This window comes from Pseudoliparis swirei, chromosome 6 (assembly GCF_029220125.1).
Source record: "Pseudoliparis swirei isolate HS2019 ecotype Mariana Trench chromosome 6, NWPU_hadal_v1, whole genome shotgun sequence".
Lineage (NCBI taxonomy): Eukaryota > Metazoa > Chordata > Actinopteri > Perciformes > Liparidae > Pseudoliparis > Pseudoliparis swirei.
Window position 1 is genome coordinate 24806164 of NC_079393.1, and position 17277 is coordinate 24823440.

General features: G+C 44.0%; 1 protein-coding gene across 1 annotated transcript in view; it reads left to right on the top strand.

Moving 5' to 3' along the window:
• LOC130194988 (spondin-1-like) overlaps nucleotides 1-8691 on the top strand; it is a 98205-nt gene extending 89514 nt beyond the window's left edge. The window contains exons 12-16 of the mRNA XM_056416214.1: nucleotides 6103-6273; nucleotides 7013-7180; nucleotides 7706-7864; nucleotides 8149-8451; nucleotides 8528-8691. Of these exons, the coding sequence (XP_056272189.1) occupies nucleotides 6103-6273; nucleotides 7013-7180; nucleotides 7706-7864; nucleotides 8149-8451; nucleotides 8528-8691 (965 nt within the window). The remainder of the gene's footprint in view (nucleotides 1-6102; nucleotides 6274-7012; nucleotides 7181-7705; nucleotides 7865-8148; nucleotides 8452-8527) is intronic.
• Nucleotides 8692-17277: the final 8586 nt, after the last annotated feature.

Here is a 17277-nt window from a genome sequence, read left to right on the forward strand (position 1 = left end):
CCTTTTGTTTTCATTGAGAACGCCGTTAGCAAGATTGAAAATTCCGCGCTCCACAGATTGGTTGATCACTTTGAATCTCTGGAGGCCTCGTTGGAGTTCGGAGATACCCTTATCTTTTATCAACACCACGCCTCAGTTGTGCTTTGTTTGGCCGCAGCCAGGTAAGCAATGGCGCTCTCGGGTGATTTCTCAATGCAACTTCATTTCCACGGTTCGGTTCATCGATTCGACTCCCCATCAGTCTTTGCAGCAGCAGCCCGCCCACCCCTCCTCCGCTCTCTCAGAAGAGGTGTTTACTGTGACGGCATCAAAGGGCCCGGCAGACTCTCCGTAAGTGAGGGATAGGGAGATCTCGCGGCGTCGGAGCCGGCTAATAGTGATAAAGTACACCCATGTGGAGCCTAGTTCAATTCAATTCAATTCAGTTTATTTGTATAGCCCAATTTCACAAATTACAAATTTGTCTCGGAGTGCTTTACAATCTGTACACATAGACATCCCTGCCCCAAAACCTCACATCGGACCAGGAAAAACTCCCAAATAACCCTTCAGGGGGGAAAAAAAGGGAAGAAACCTGCAGGAGAGCAACAGAGGAGGATCCCTCTCCTAGGATGGACAGATGCAATAGATGTAATGTGTACAGAAGGACAGATTTAGAGTTAAAATACATTCAATGAATATGACAGAGTGTATGAATAGTTCATAGTAGGCATATTCCACGATGGAGACCTCCACGATCCATCAGGCAGATGGCGGTGGGGAGGAGGAGGGAGTCTCAACAGGACAGTGGCGTAGTCATGAGCAGGAATTCCACGACCCAGACGATCCATCAGGCAGATAGATCTATGCCGCCTCATAGGGTCCGATGACCCCATGAGTCGTAAAGTCAAAAGGACTTCCGGTGAGAAAGCAGAGTTAGTAACGTGTGATTGAGAGATGAAAATTCATCCTTAAGGAGAGAAAAAAGAGGAGATAGGTACTCAGTGCATCCTAAAACGCCCCCCGGCAGCTATAAGCCTATAGCAGCATATCAAGGGGCTGGACCAGGGCAAACCTGATTCAGCCCTAACTATAAGCTCTGTCAAAGAGGAAGGTCTTAAGTCTACTCTTAAACGAGGTGACTGTGTCTGCCTCCCGGACTGAAATTGGAAGCTGGTTCCATAAAAGAGGAGCTTGATAACCAAAGGCTCTGGCTCCCATTCTACTTTTAAGACTCTAGGAACTACAAGTAGTCCCGCATTTAGTGAGCGAGCTCTCTAGTGGGGCAATATGGTACGACAAGCTCCTTAAGATATGATGGAGCATCACCAATCAAGGCTTTGTAGGTTAAGAGAAGAATTTTAAAAGTGATTCTTGATTTTACTGGGAGCCAGTGCAGAGCAGCTAGTGCAGGAGTGATGTGATCTCTTTCTTAGTTTTAGTGAGAACACGAGCTGCAGCATTCTGGATCAACTGGAGGGACCTAAGAGATTTATTAGAGCAGCCTGCTAATAAGGAGTTGCAGTAATCCAGTCTCAAGTAACGACGCGTGAACCAATTTTTCTGCATCTTTTGAGACAAGATGTGCCTGATTTTTGAAATATTACGAGATGAAAGAATGCAGTCCTTGAGATTTGCTTTACGTGGGAGTTAAAGGACAAGTCCCGATCAAAGATAACGCCAAGATTCTTTACAGTGGTGTTGGATGCCAGGGCAATGCCGTCTACAGAATCCACATCACCAGATAATTGATCTCTGAGGTGCTCAGGGCCGATTAAAATTACTTCGGTTTTGTCTGAGTTTAACATCAAGAAGTTGCAGGTCATCCATGTTTTTATGTCTTTAAGACATGCTTGAATTTTACAGAGTTGGTTGCTCTCCTCTGGTTTTATCGATAAATATAGTTGAGTGTCATCTGCATAACAATGAAAGTTTATGGAGTGTTTCCTGATAATATTGCCCAAAGGAAGCATGTATAAGGTAAATAAAATTGGTCCAAGCACAGAACCTTGTGGAACTCCGTGATTAACGTTGGTGGTTATCGAGCGCCATCGCTTACAAATACAAACTGAGATCGATCTGATAAATAGGATTTAAACCAAATTAGTGCCGTGCCTGAAATGCCAATCGACTGCTCCAGTCTCTGTAACAGGATGTCATGGTCAATGGTGTCGAATGCAGCACTAAGGTCTAACAAGACCAGGACAGAGAGGAGTCCTTTATCTGCTGCCATTAAGAGGTCATTTGTAATTTTCACCAGTGCCGCCTCGGTGCTGTGGTGTTTTCTAAAGCCTGATTGAGATTTCTCAAATAAACTATTATGATGTAGAAAGGCGCACAACTGATTTGCACCACTTTCTCAAGGATCTTGGAGAGGAAGGGAGGTTAGAGATCGGTCTGTAGTTAGCCAATACCTCTGGATCCAGAGTGGGCTTCTTCAGGAGAGGTTTAATAACAGCCACCTTGAAGGAGTGTGGTACGTGGCCTGTTAGCAGAGACACATTGATAATATCTAATAGAGAGCCGCCAATTAAAGGCAAAACGTCTTTAAGCAGCCTCGCCGGATGGGGTCCAAGAGACAGGTAGACGTGTTCAAGTAGAAACCGTTGAAAATAATTGGTCACGGTTGATAGGAGAAAATCCTCCAAATATACACCAGGGCATACAGCGGTTTCCAAGGCCATTCCACTTGAGGACAGATTGGCACTGGTTATGGGCAAGAGATTATTAATCTTGTCCCTAATAGTTAAAATCTTTTCATTAAAGAAGTTCATAAAGTCATTACCACTAAGGTTTATAGGAATGCTCGGCCCACAGAGCTGTGACTCTCTGTCAGCCTGGCTACAGTGCTGAAGAGAAACCTGGGGTTGTTTTTATTTTTTCTATTATTGATGAGTAATAGGCTGCTCTGGCATTACGGAGGGCCTTCTTATATGTTTTAAGACTATCTCGCCAAACTAAGCGGGATTCTTCGAGATTAGTTGAACGCCATATGCTCAAGCTTTCGTGACGCTTGCTTCAGTTTGCGGGTCTGAGGGTTATACCAGGAGCAAACCTCCTTCCTCACTGTCTTCTTCTTCAGAGGGGCTATCGAGTCCAGTGTCATTCTCAGAGAGCCTATGGCACTGTCAACAAGATGATCAATCTGGGACGGACTAAAGTTAGACCAGGAGTCCTCTGTTATATTGAGACGTGGTATCGAATCAAATACAGAAGGAATCGCTTTAAATTTAGCTACAGCACTATCAGTTAGACATCTAGTGTAGAAACTTTTGACTAACGGAGTACACCCGTAGTATAAATTCAAAAGTTATGAGGTTGTGGTCTGACAGAAGAGGATTCTGTGGGAAGACGCTCAGATGCTCAATGTCAACGCCATAAGTAAGAACAAGATCAAGCGTGGCCAAAGCTGTGAGTGGGTTTCTGTACTCTGACAGAAGCCAATCGAGTCCAACAAGGAGATGAATGCAGCACTAAGGCAATCATTATCAACATCCACATGGATATTAAAATCTCCAACAATAATAACTTTATCGGTTTTAAGAACCAAACTTGATATAAATTCTGAGAATTCAGATATAAACTCTGAATATGGACCTGGTGGCCGGTACAGAATCACAAATCGAATTGGCTGTAGTGTTTTCCAGGTTGGATGTGAAAGACTAAGAACAAGGCTTTCAAATGAGGTGTAGTGTAATTTTGGTTGAGGATTAATTAATAGGCTCGATTCAAAGATGGCTGCTACTCCACCTCCTCGACCGGTGCCTCGAGGAATGTGAGTATTAATATGACTTGGAGGAGTCGATTCATTCAGGCAGACATATTCTTCATGGCTCAGCCAGGTTTCAGTTAGGCAACATAAATCAATGTGATTATCTGATATTAAATCATTCAGTAACACAGCTTTAGATGACAGAGATCGAATATTTAGGAGACCACATTTAATAGACCTATTTTGTTGCACTGCTGAAATAATTGTGTTAACTTGTATAAGGTTATTGTGTACGGCACCTCTTCTGCTTACTTTTGATTTATTTAATTGAAGTGGCCGTGGGACAGACACAGTCTCTACTCTAAAGTCAAGGGTGGGTAACTGCTCGAATGGAAGAGCAGAGAAGGGTGTTAAACTACAACTCTGCTCCCGGTTCCTGATCTGAACCCTGGGTTGTCATAGATTAAGTCCGTGATCAACTTGGTCATATTCGCAGAAATGAGACGCTCCGTCCAACGTGGGATGAATGCCGCCTCCTCATCAGATCAGGTTTTCCCAGAAAGTCTTCCAGTTGTCTACGTAGCCCACATTATTCGCTGGGCACCACCGACAGCCAGCGGTTGAAAGACGACATTCGCTATACAATTCGTCTGTCTGCAAATTTGGGAGAGGGCCAGAGAAAATTACGGTGTCCGACAACGCCTTGGCATAAGCACACACCGATTCCACATTAATTTTAGTGACTTCCGATCGACGGGCTCGGTGTCATTACCACCGCGTGTATTACAATCTGACTGTATCTCCGCTTATCCTTAGCCAGCAGCTTCAAACAAGACTCCACGTCGCCCGCTCTGGCCCCCGGGGGCACACGACTCTGGTCCGTGGCTTCGCTATTTTCACGCTCCTGACTATAGAGCTCCCGATAACCAGGGTGTGTTCCTCAGCGGTGTGTCGCTGAGCAGGAAAACTGGTTCAAACGTGAAGTGGTTGGTGCACAGCGGCTTCTGTGTAGACTTACTACCCTGCGAACAGTTACCCAACCATCCGCTGCACGGTTACCGCGGGCACAGCTAACAGCTGACTGTAGCTCGCGCCGACTACGGGAGAGGGCGGGCTAACTAGCATAGCTGTCTGAGCTTCGATAGCGCGGAGCCGTGCATCTAACCCACTTAGACCTGCCTCCAACCTAGCAAATAAACTACACTTGTTGCATGTATCGTTATCATTAAGGGAGGCAGGGGGATAACTATACATGAGACACACTGAGCAAGAGGGAGCGGGAGGGAGAGAAGAAGAAGTCATGCTCGCTGTTGAGCTGGCAACCAGAGCTTACCGGAAGAGTGAGATGATGCGTTCAGGAGCCAGAGAAGCTGCATTTCACTTTTCAGCTGATAGAGCAGCCAGGGGGTCACACATAGTGACTTTCACTCCCTCAGGCCCCCCCGCTGTGAGGTGGACTGTCCTTCAGGCAACTTGCCTTATTAAAAAGAGAGCCAAGGGCGATTCTGAGGAGGAGCTTTTTTTTATGAAAGTGGTAACTTTGAAGCGATTGAAACAGACGTGAGGGAGTGCGGAGTGGAGGAAGACTGTCCCTAGTGGCCGAACCATGGAATCACAACTTCCAGGTCCAGGTCCACGTGAGCCTAATGTGCCCAAAAAATACATTTAGTTCCCATTATTTTCCATTGGGACTTCCAACTAAAAAGACTGAAAGGAACAGTGTGTAACATCTAGGGGTTGGCATGACATCGAATAAAATATTCAATCGCCCGAAACTAAGAACCATTATATTTTCCTGAGCTCCAGAAAAGCAGTTGTGTGGATGTCCAATTAGTGCTCATGGTAACCGTGGTACCTCATGCTGTACTGGATTCTCCTCCTCGTACCAGGATGCATTACAAGCGAGCGTAGATTTAGCTGCTTCTGATAGATAAACAACATCAAATGATGACATGTCACTGAAGTAGATATTCTCACACCTATACTCAAGACAATGGACCACTACACCAAACACACGTTTCTCTTTTACCCTGACCTGAACACCAGTAAATATGTGTTTGGAAAAAAAGACATCTGCTCAGTAAATATAACAATGAGAACATCATATGCCCGGTCGTGGGATCCAGGATGAGAGAAGATACGATGGATCTGAGTTCAGTGAATCCACATTAAATATGAAATACAGCTCCAGGCCAACATGACAGTCACAGACGATATCTTTTTTTTTTCATTTCACAAAGAATATCCTCAGGTGAGAGAACCGTTCTACCTCATAAAAAAAAGAAGTCTTCCTGTTGCCACGGGGTACAAGTCTGAGAAACGTTTTCTAATAATTAACCGGCAAAGATAAATAGATCTGAAATGTCTTGGGATGCTCTTCAATCCGTCTTTCTCTCCCCCCCGGTGGATAGAGCCATCCACGTGTATGATGTCGGAGTGGATCAGCTGGTCGGCCTGCAGCGTGTCCTGTGGGATGGGGATGAGGTCTAGAGAGCGCTACGTCAAACAGTATCCTGAGGACGGCTCGCTCTGCCAGCTCCAGACGGAGGAGACGGAGAAGTGCGTCGTCAACGACGAATGCTGTGAGGCCTTTGTTTTATTGTATTGCTGCGTGACTAGAAAGCCCAGTTTTTAAAAAATCGTATCAGCAGGGCCATGGCAGGAGGCATCAGTCAGGGAAGAAGCAGAGTTAATAATGTGTGATGGAGAGATGTAAATCCATACATAAGTAGAGAAAGAAGAGGAAAAATAAGTGCTCAGTGTATCCTAAATGTCCCCCAGCAGCTATAAGCCTATAGCCGCATCTCAAGGGGCTGGACCAGGTGAACCTGATTCAGCCCGAACTATAAGCTCTGTCAAAGAGGAAAGTCTTAAGTCTACTCTTAAACGAGGTGACTGTGTCTGCCTCCCGGACTGAAATTGGAAGCTGGTTCCATAAAAGAGGAGCTTGATAACTAAAGGCTCTGCCTCCCGTTCTACTTTTTAAGACTCTAGAAAACACAAGTAGCACCGCAGTTAGTGAGCGCAGCTCTCTAGTGGGGCAATATGGTACTACAAGCTCCTTATATATAGTTTAGTAAGTGCATTAAAAGAAATCTAGTTGGGTACATCATTTAAATGGAGTAATATCCCAATTTTTATTTTATTATTATTCTGGCGGTTTGGGTATAAAAGCTGGCAAACTGAATTTAACGAGCACCGTTCGGTTAGTCATGCTTAGTTTAGCAGTCAATCCCCAAACTGGACATTTTGTTGGCGGGAACATCAGCAAACACCGGAGTACTAAATGTGTGTATGTGTGTTGTGTGTCTTCTTCCACAGCACCCAGCAGCTGCGTGGTGACTGAGTGGGCTGAGTGGGACTCCTGCAGCGTCACCTGTGGCTTGGGCATGAGGAGACGTGAGCGCATGGTGAAGATGCCCCCCGTAGACGGGTCCATGTGCAAGACCGAGGTGGCAGAAGTGGAGAAATGCATGATGCCAGAATGCCGTAAGTAAAAAATAGACTTTCCTTCATGTCCTTGGCTCTATTGTATTACAAACGCCCTGGATCTCAGGAATGCCCTGAAGGGGCACTGATTATAGATGATGGTGTTCAAAGGTCAAAGGTCAATGTGACCTCACAGTTTAGTACGTTCCACCTTATAAGTATTATATTCGTTCATGTTTGACTTTAGGATCGATTAATTATAATGTGGATTTCAAAGGTCACTGTGACCTCGCATTCTTGGTCTTAACTAACTCATGACAATTTAACACAAATGGTAAAAGGATAAAAGGCTGGACATGGACTTTAAACTGCAAAATAATGAGCGTATAAATACACTTGAGCTCAACTCACGTCACTGTAGTGCACAAGCACACTGATGAGGGAGATAGTGCACGTGAGGACCAATCAGCTGTCGAGCTTCATGACGTTTTCTTGGAAGTTTTGGGAGTTTATCCGGATAATTAGCGACAATTGGCCCACCTAACGGGAGCAATACCTGCTGGCTTGCCTGTGCTTCATTTGCAGATAGCCTCCCCTGCATGCTGTCGCCCTGGTCCGACTGGAGCGACTGCAGCGTGACGTGTGGGCGGGGCTTGAGAACGCGCCAGAGGATGCTGAAGTCGGATCCCGCGGGCTGCTCCGAGGAGCTGGAGCAGACGGAGAAGTGCATGCTGCCCGAGTGCCGTAAGTACCCGAAGCACGGCACTTTTAGAAATGATAGAAATGGGCTTCTTGTCACTTTAGTTTAAATTTGAACTTCTTTTCACAAACTGATTCCTTCAAACTGAAGGGTTATTTTGGAGTTTTTCCTGATCCGATGTGAGGTTTTGGGGCAGGGATGTCTATGTGTACAGATTGTAAAGCACTCCGAGACAAATTTGTAATTTGTGAAATTGGGCTATACAAATAAACTGAATTGAATTTAATTGAATTTCTTCATCCTGCTTCTCCCTCCGTCTCCTTTCCAGCCGTCGACTGCATGGTCTCCGAGTGGTCCGAGTGGTCCGAGTGCAACAAGTCCTGCGGCAAAGGACACACCATTCGGACCCGTATGGTCAAACTGGAGCCGCAGTTCGGGGGCGGGGCTTGCCCCGAGACCATCCAGAGGAAGAAGTGCAAGATCAGGAAGTGCCGGACGAAAGCGAAGGAGGAGAGAGGAGGAGGAGGAGGAGGAGGAGGAGGAGGCGGTGGCGGTGCAGGAGGAGGACAGAGAAGGAGGCGGGGCAAACAGGGAAAAGACGCGGCGGCGGCGGCGGCGGCGGAGCAGACAGGTGGGTTTGTGAACGATGTGTGTGACGCTAGTTGGGCTACAGTTGACCCCGAGCTGAGACGCTTCTTGCATTTCAGGTTGCAGGATGCGGCCGTGGACCGCCTGGACGGACTGCACCAAGCCATGCGAGGGGGGCATCCAGGAGCGCTTCATGGCCGCGAAGAAAAGGGCCAAGGGCGCCCTGGCGGCCGGCTGCAAGAACCAGAAGGAGATCCGCGCCTGTCACGTTCACCCCTGTTAGGGGGCGGGGAAGGGGGGGGGAGGGTTAAATGCGGAATGGCGGGAAGACGTGGGTTCGTTTGATGAAGATGACGGGAGGGAAGCGATTTGTGTCCAGGGAGGGGAGGTGTGGGGGGAGGGGCTAGTTTGACAATTTTGGAGATATGAGTTTAGATAAGAAGAGGCGATGGGGGGACGGGGGGAGGAGGATATTATAATGTGCTGTTTAGTGAAGCCATTGTAGGCATGTAGTTCCTAGTGCTGGCATTTACTTTAGACCACAACGGAAGTATTAGAGTAAAGTCTGTGTCCTGCAAAAAAACACACACAAAACTACAACTAGAGTAGTTTTGCAATGAGTAAGGAGGCCAACATTTTCTGTGTAGCTTCTGACCGATACTGATGCTGAAAAAGGACTCAAGTTAATTTAACTATTTTTAAATACCGTTGGTCAGTGTAATCCACCCGTTCCCAACACTAGGGGTCACCCATGTATTACAGATGGGGGATGGAAAGTCTTCAAATTAATCCACAGAGCATACAATAGAAAGGTACGCTATTAAAACAACCAGAGCTATTAAATATGTATCATTGTTAGAATAACAACTCATCTCTGATGCAATATTCACAGAACATAATTTGCTCCAAATGTATCCAATCACCACAATTACTTCACACTATTTTGCGTTGATTGTAAAGTGTATCAGTGTTTTTTCTACTCTTGTTATTGTTATTAATTGAACATAATGTGAGGCTCTCATATGTCACTAAATCAAAGAGGGGTTTCCTCTCACTGCAGAGCATCAGAATGAAAACGTGTAGTCCTTTTAAAACCACGTTCAGGGTGAGGGGGGCATCCAGGAGCGCTTCATGGCCGCGAAGAAAAGGGCCAAGGGCGCCCTGGCGGCCGGCTGCAAGAACCAGAAGGAGATCCGCGCCTGTCACGTTCACCCCTGTTAGGGGGCGGGGAAGGGGGGGCGGGGGTTAAATGCGGAATGGCGGGAAGACGTGGGTTCGTTTGATGAAGATGACGGGAGGGAAGCGATTTGTGTCCAGGGAGGGGAGGTGTGGGGGGAGGGGCTAGTTTGACAATTTTGGAGATATGAGTTTAGATAAGAAGAGGCGATGGGGGGACGGGGGGAGGAGGAGATTATAATGTGCTGTTTAGTGAAGCCATTGTAGGCATGTAGTTCCTAGTGCTGGCATTTACTTTAGACCACAACGGAAGTATTAGAGTAAAGTCTGTGTCCTGCAAAAAAACACACACAAAACTACAACCAAATGTATCCAATCACCACAGATGGGCGATGGAAAGTCTTCAAATTAATCCACAGAGCATACAATAGAAAGGTACGCTATTAAAACAACCAGAGCTATTAAATATGTATCATTGTTAGAATAACAACTCATCTCTGATGCAATATTCACAGAACATAATTTGCTCCAAATGTATCCAATCACCACAATTACTTCACACTATTTTGCGTTGATTGTAAAGTGTATCAGTGTTTTTTCTACTCTTGTTATTGTTATGAATTGAACATAATGTGAGGCTCTCATATGTCACTAAATCAAAGAGGGGTTTCCTCTCACTGCAGAGCATCAGAATGAAAAAGTGTAGTCCTTTTAAAACCACGTTCAGCCCTAGTACGGATTAGTTTAGGTTGCCAACTGTCACCTAATTGAAGAGAAAAAATAACAATGGAATGGAATCTAATGTAGGATTTTCTTTTTTTTGCAAGACATAGACGCTCACACAGGAAGTCTCTAAAGACTCATGAATGTACTCTTTATCTCCTATCTAACCAACACGTCTACATGACACAACTATGTAAGTACTAAAACACTTTCCCTACGTTTGACTAGAGATGTTTTTTACCGTTAAAGTTAGTCTTTCTATACTGTCCTGCTGTTGATCTTGTTGTGTCAGCTGTGTACCCTCGTGGGAAAGACCCTCTGTACGCATGCGGTATGACTCTGTTTGGTTTGGACATTATGCTTTATGTCGTCGTTACACACGTTGCTCTCATGGCCGCGGCGCGTGTGCTGAGGTCTGGAAAAGGCTCTACGCACTGTAGACTGTTACCGGGGGCCTTTGGTTACAACACACTCCGCTTCGTTTTTTTTCTATATTGTCCTTTCCATCATGAGAGCGATCTGTAAAAAAAAATTACAAAATGATTATCATCTTATTTTTTTCCTGTTTTAAATAAGAACGTCATCACCAAAGTTCTATTTTCTGTCGATGTTCTCGTGACTTTCTTGCCTTCACTTCTTTTCTGTTTTCAGGCCTTTTTTCTTGATTTTCCTTGCAACCTGTATCACATGACTATTTTCTAAGAAACCACCTTTACAATAAAAAATTAAAGCTGCAAGCAGCGTCGAACGGTCTCGCTCGCGCACCCGCAGTCGGGGGCCAGCGCCGAGGACCCGGGCGCAGAGACCGGCGGGACTACCGACTGGACGCGACCGGGCTGTAACCTTAGCAAGTTTCGGACAAGAAGCGTCAACGGGGTCTCACCCGCAAGCGCGGGGAGCTGGCGGAGCCGGACCGGCGCCGGCGACCGGGGCGGCCCCGGGTCGGACTCTCGACCGGACGCGATAACGAGCGCGACAAGTTTGGTTTGGTTCGACAAAAGTCCAGTTCAGCCACTAGGTGGCGCTTTAACCACGTGAACATATTCATGCGCGTGTGTCCCCCGTGAAGTATAGACCATGTCATGTAAATTTGAGTTGTGCACTGACGTCTCAATTCAATTCAGTTTATTTGTATAGCCCATTTTCACAATTTACAAATTTGTCTCGGAGTGCATTACAATCTGGACACATAGACATCCCTGACCTTTGACCTCACATCGGATCAGGTATGATTAGTTGGGCACAGTGCATCATCCAATCTCCATTTCAACCAGACTGGTGTTAGCGGCTTGTAACGGTTCTTCAGCGTCATCTGGAAAACAAAATTGCAGAAACAATGATGGTGGCAAAGCAAATACTGGTATGATTCATAAACTTCAAAGCACAATAACATAACAAAGACAATCCTCCTTACCTATAAAGAAACAGAATAAACAAGAAATTAAATAAAATTCAAATATTGTCATAATATTAATAATATTTAAATTGAATTCATTCAAAAATCATGGTGATATCTCATGAAAATAATTCTTTTTAAAGAAAGTTACAGATTTGCTTAAAATAAAATTCAAATATTTTCATAATATTAATAATTAATACTGAGCACCATTACGATGACTGTGCAGTGGATGCACTGCTCTGGAGGAGGTCTGGTCCCAGTCCACAGGAACTGGGGCAACCATGCTCATTATACTGCAGTCCAAACATCTCCATAGTGTCTGCAATAGGAGATGAACAGCAGGACACCGGAGGTTAGTACAGCAATCAACATCTGATGTGTGTCTATGTGCAGTGATTTTGATGAGCACACTTTACATCTCAATGTCAGATCCTTCTAGTCAGAATATGATTATACTATGTAATTAAAACTTCATCACACTCTGGTTCTAACATTGCTGATGAAAGTACACAGATCTCGTAAACAATATACAGGTTAATAACACCAAATGGTATTAATATTCTTAAAGAGTAGGTAAATAATATTTACCATATACTCATTAGAATTCTGAATTAAAATAAATGGCTCAAGAAGAAGTAATAAACTTAAGCATCACTCCTAGTTTTAATAAGCTGCTGGTAGTTTAATCTCTAATAACACTTCATGTATGAATTGAGTATATGTTGTATGACAGCCGTAATATGCAAAGTAAACAGTAATTATTCTTTCAAATGGATGTGGAGCAGTTAAATAGCTACATGAATATTAACTGCATGCATCTTCAAGCTTCATCAGAACACATTTATAGAATTCAAAGACACACCGTGACTCTGTTCAGAGTTTAAATATCCACAGTATTTATGTGTTCATACAGACTGACGAACAGGAGAAAAAATTATATATTTGAATGGAGCATGGAGCTCCTCTAGCATTGAGTAACCTGTGACAATCACACACGGAGAAAGAGCACCGGATAAACATGGTGGATTTTACAGCGGTCATGTGAACAAGAGACTGCCATGACTAATTATCGTTGGATTGTAGTTCATTGTAATACATTTAAAATGCTTACCGTCTCAGACGGAGCAGACTGCAGACCAGCTTCTTCTTCTTCTTCTCTAAACAGCAGTTTGCATCCATATATTTGGTGCATTACCGCCACCTGCTGGCCTGGAGTATGAAACGCAGGTGAATGTACCTGTGTGGAAATGAGAGGAGATTTGCACAGAGTGAAACAGAAATCAATATTGGCGACATCTGGTACAGTTTAGAGCATGGTGCCAAGAGACTTTTCTTTCCGTCTACTTGTGTTACATATACCTACCCAGCGTTATACATGTAGGTCAAACGTAGCACTAATTGAAGCAAGCCTATCGTGAAAGTGAAAGAAATAGGTGTTCCTGGAAGAAATGTGCTTGTTTCTTCATGTGAATGTGTTCAGGCCTTGACTGGCATCACACATGATTTTTTGGGGAAGTATTGGATGAGATTAAGCAATAGTTTTTAACATAAAGAAATCACAGAAAGTAAAAAATTATTTGCAGTAAAAAAACGTAAATTTCCTACCGACGAAAAGTCCGTTTTTTTTCACAGTGTTCATTATTCAAGTCTTGAGATTCTATAAAACTGATTTTTAGCCGATTCTGTTGGCGTTTTGTGGGAGAAATAATCGATGGGGAAAAGTAAAACGCCAAAAACGCCAAAAACGGCCAACTTTGGTGAATTATTGTAGCGCCCCCTACGGTTTAAATTGCACGAAATTTGCTGTGAATGTTCCAGGCTCCCTTCTGCACATATCCTGACAGTCTGTTATTTTTTTTTCCCAATAGTGTTGAAGTTATGAGCATTACAAAACAGGACACGCCCCTAAAATGTTCGCTGGGCCATAGATCCTTACCAGAATGATATATTTGAAATAAGATGATAGATCTTAGATGATATAGCTTCCATGATCATTATCTCCAATAGGTTTGGTTTGAATTGGACCCCGTATGTCGGAGCAAACGCCACTGATGTGTTTTTCACCAAAAAAAATATGGCGGGAAATTTAAGTAGGCGGAGCTTAGGGTCCTGAGAGGCTTTTTTGTAGAGCAGGTCCAAGTGGACATGGGAAAAATAAAAGCTAGTCATTTGAACAAACTGGGTGACAGGTGGCGCTTTTCACCAAGCCGGACAAGCTTGCCAAATTTGGTGAGTTTTGGGATATGATACCCCCCCAATATGCCCAATGTTCTAAAATAAGAAGAATAATAATACCCCTAACAATTTCAATAGGTTCCTCTCGGTCAGACTTCGTCTGTCGCTCGGACCCTAATAAACCTTGATGAAAATGTGAAAACCATGACGTCATTTGACTCTTTTGGATCGACCCTAGTGTTCTGTTTGAGGTATATCCGGGCCCCTCTCTAACAACCCAAAATACTTTTTTTAAGAGAGCTGCTTATTAATAGCTTTGATCACTATTGATGTGTTTCAGAAGAAACAGTTATTTGTTAGATGTAAATAAGGTTAATTATTATTTTATTTTTTTACACATTTTACGCATTAGGGTCTGTGGCCAATTTCCAAAACACACAATTAAAGGGATCATGAATCTATCTTTAAATCTTAAAGGAATTAAATCACATTGTCCGATACCATCTTCCAGTGGCATTTATTTCTTCTTCTTTGTGAAATATTATGACCGCATGGCCATTTGTTTGTGTATGTAGCAGCTTTCTCTGCTCTGTACTTACACGTTTAATCCATTAGGTGGAGGTAGAGGAACTCAATCCTATAATAACCCGTGTGGTCAGGATGACGCTGATAAAGCAGCAGAAAAATAAGTTTCAAACTCAAACATTGTGTTTTAGTAGTTTGACAATCAAGCTGAAAATATCAATTTTTCTTTGTTTTACTCACATTGTTTCTTAATTTTTAAAAACCTTTATCAGTGTGTCCGTTTCCAGACATTAACATAAAAAAACACATTGAGGATGGATAAAATGCTTTACAAGATGACTAATTACGCATAATGACCGTTATGTTTAAAGGGATTAATCATCCAGGTGTGTGAGGCAGTGGGTTAGGTGCACACTGCTATGTCCAGAAGTTACTATACTAATGGAGTCAGGCACGTGCACAGACATTTTGGAGGGCAGGTGCTCAAACCAAAAAAAAGGGCACCCAATGCCAAAAAAAAATTCTGACAGAGTTGAAGCATAAGCAGCAATACACTGATGATGCTGTCCTCGACCTGCCTTTCCTCTGGGCAGCATCAGACCGCTAGCTTACATTTTCTTTATGAATAAAGATGAATTATTATATAGCAACAACAGTACAAGCGTTCTGATTGGCTAATGGGTCGTCATGCCAGCCACGTATTGCCCTCCTCGCTGCCCTCTTACGTCATTTTCGAAATGAGCGATATTGATAGACATCAAGAGCCAAGAGCAGTGGTCCTCAAACTAAGGCCCGCGGGCCAGATACGGCCCGCCTCCACATTTGGCCCGGCCCTCTGAACAATACCAGAGAGGCCTTATGATTTGTTTTTCAGTGTGGCCACGCAAATCCTACACTAGCCCGTTAAATAGAACGGAATAAGAACTCTCTCTCTCTCTATCTCTTCTCTCTCTTCTCTCTCTCTCTCTCTCTCTCCTCTCTCTTCTCTCTCTCCTCTCTCTCCCTCTCTCTATTCTCTAAACATAACTAACATCAGTAAACAGCTGGACAAGGCTTTGAAATCATGGATTTCGTGAGTTTTTGTTTGTTTATTTTTTTAGGAAACGTCGGATCAGTTGTGACGTCATTTTTTCAGCAGCGCTAATGTTGTGGTTGATTTATCACAAAACAATGTCACGGGACAAACACCGTCATGACCTGGATCAACTGGAGAGACCTAAGAGACTTATTTGAGCAGCCTGAAAAAATGCGACAGTCACGCATTTCAGTGTTAAGTCACACACTCCCGTCACATATCGTATTTATCACGCTGAAAAAAACGCTAAAAGAAAAGAGTCATTAGCAATGTGTATTCAATCAATGCTTCAACTATCATCTGTGTTATATAACTCTTACTCTTGCCTGTCTTCAAAACTTGAGAGCCCTGTGCAGTGCTGCCGCTAGCCATGTTGGTGCCCTAAGCATAACTCCTTCATGATGAGCGATATATCTCTTGTTCTGTCTGTTTTGCAGTGGCGGGCCGTGCATTTTCTATCTAGGCCTTCAATGCCGTCTTACTACACCTGAACAACCTAATGTAAGATATTAGTTCACCAGTGTTCCGGTGCGGGGCTTTTATTGTGAAGGAGCAGACGGAAAAAGATGAAGTTGTCGTGTTTCTTGTGTTATTAAGTAACGTAAAACCCTCAGTTACACTGAGAATTCAGAGAATCGTATAGTACATGTATATGTATATTTCTATCGATGTATGTGTGTGTATTTAATAAATACACACACATACATCGATATAAATATGATGAAGATGAAAGTTCCTGTTTACCCAAACACGTGACACAATTAATGAGTCTTTTCAATATGTCCCTCTTGTTCTTCACCTGTTCATTGTGCAGCTCCGTTGCCACTTGTTCGTTGATCTGTAGATCCGCTCCGTGTCTCCAAAAGTTGTCAAAGCACCGGTGCTTGTAGGTGCCGAGTCGTACTCTAGTGTTTCGTTGCTGCCTCGGTTAGACAACTCAAGTTTACAAAGCCAGTGTGGCTCCCAACACCAAATCGATCACTTGCAACAGGCATCCCCAGCAGTCCGGTGTGCAGAGCTTCTCGGAGCCTGTGAGCCGTTGGTATAGCGCTCGTAGTTGGAACTTTGAAAGTGGCGAACGAACCCCTGTCCCGCCTGTGACGGGCTTTGTAGCGTCGGCGTCGGTCTTAAAGTTCGTTGAGAATGGCCTTATAATTATATCCTCGACCAAATCGATATCTTCTCCTCCTTCCGCCATTGTGGGTTGAACAAACAGCTTAGTAGTACGCGAATTATTTCGTTTATCAAATTCAGTTTCCTAGTTCTGAGGTTCTGCATCTACCTGCCCATAGGACCCGCCTCTCAATATTGGTAATCCAATCAAAAGACGTGCAGCACTCCGCCTGCTCGCTGCTCCTGTGCCGGTTCCGGGGCCTTCTAGAAGGCCTAGAGGAGCCAACTCTAAAGCTGATTGGTTGACACAACATTGTCATTCCCATTCACTTGAAGCTACCAGCGCCCGCAATGTTGATTCTGAAGGCCTAAGGGCAGATGTTAGCCCCCTGGCAACACACGATGGCTGAATATGATTGGATAAAAGATCTAACATAAAGACCAGCCCTCCAAATCTCAACCTGGCGCTGGCAGCAGCGCAACCAAGAGGAACGCTATGAAATTAAGAGAAAAACTCTTACTCTGGGAAATAATTGAATACATATTTGTGGGCAAATATATTTAGAAAAAAATATATATTCTGATGATGTTTAGGCCAGCAGAGAAGGCCTTGCTGGCCCTGATGGCCCGCCACTGCTGTTTTGTGATATACATGCCTAAAAGGTGCCTAATATTTCTAGACT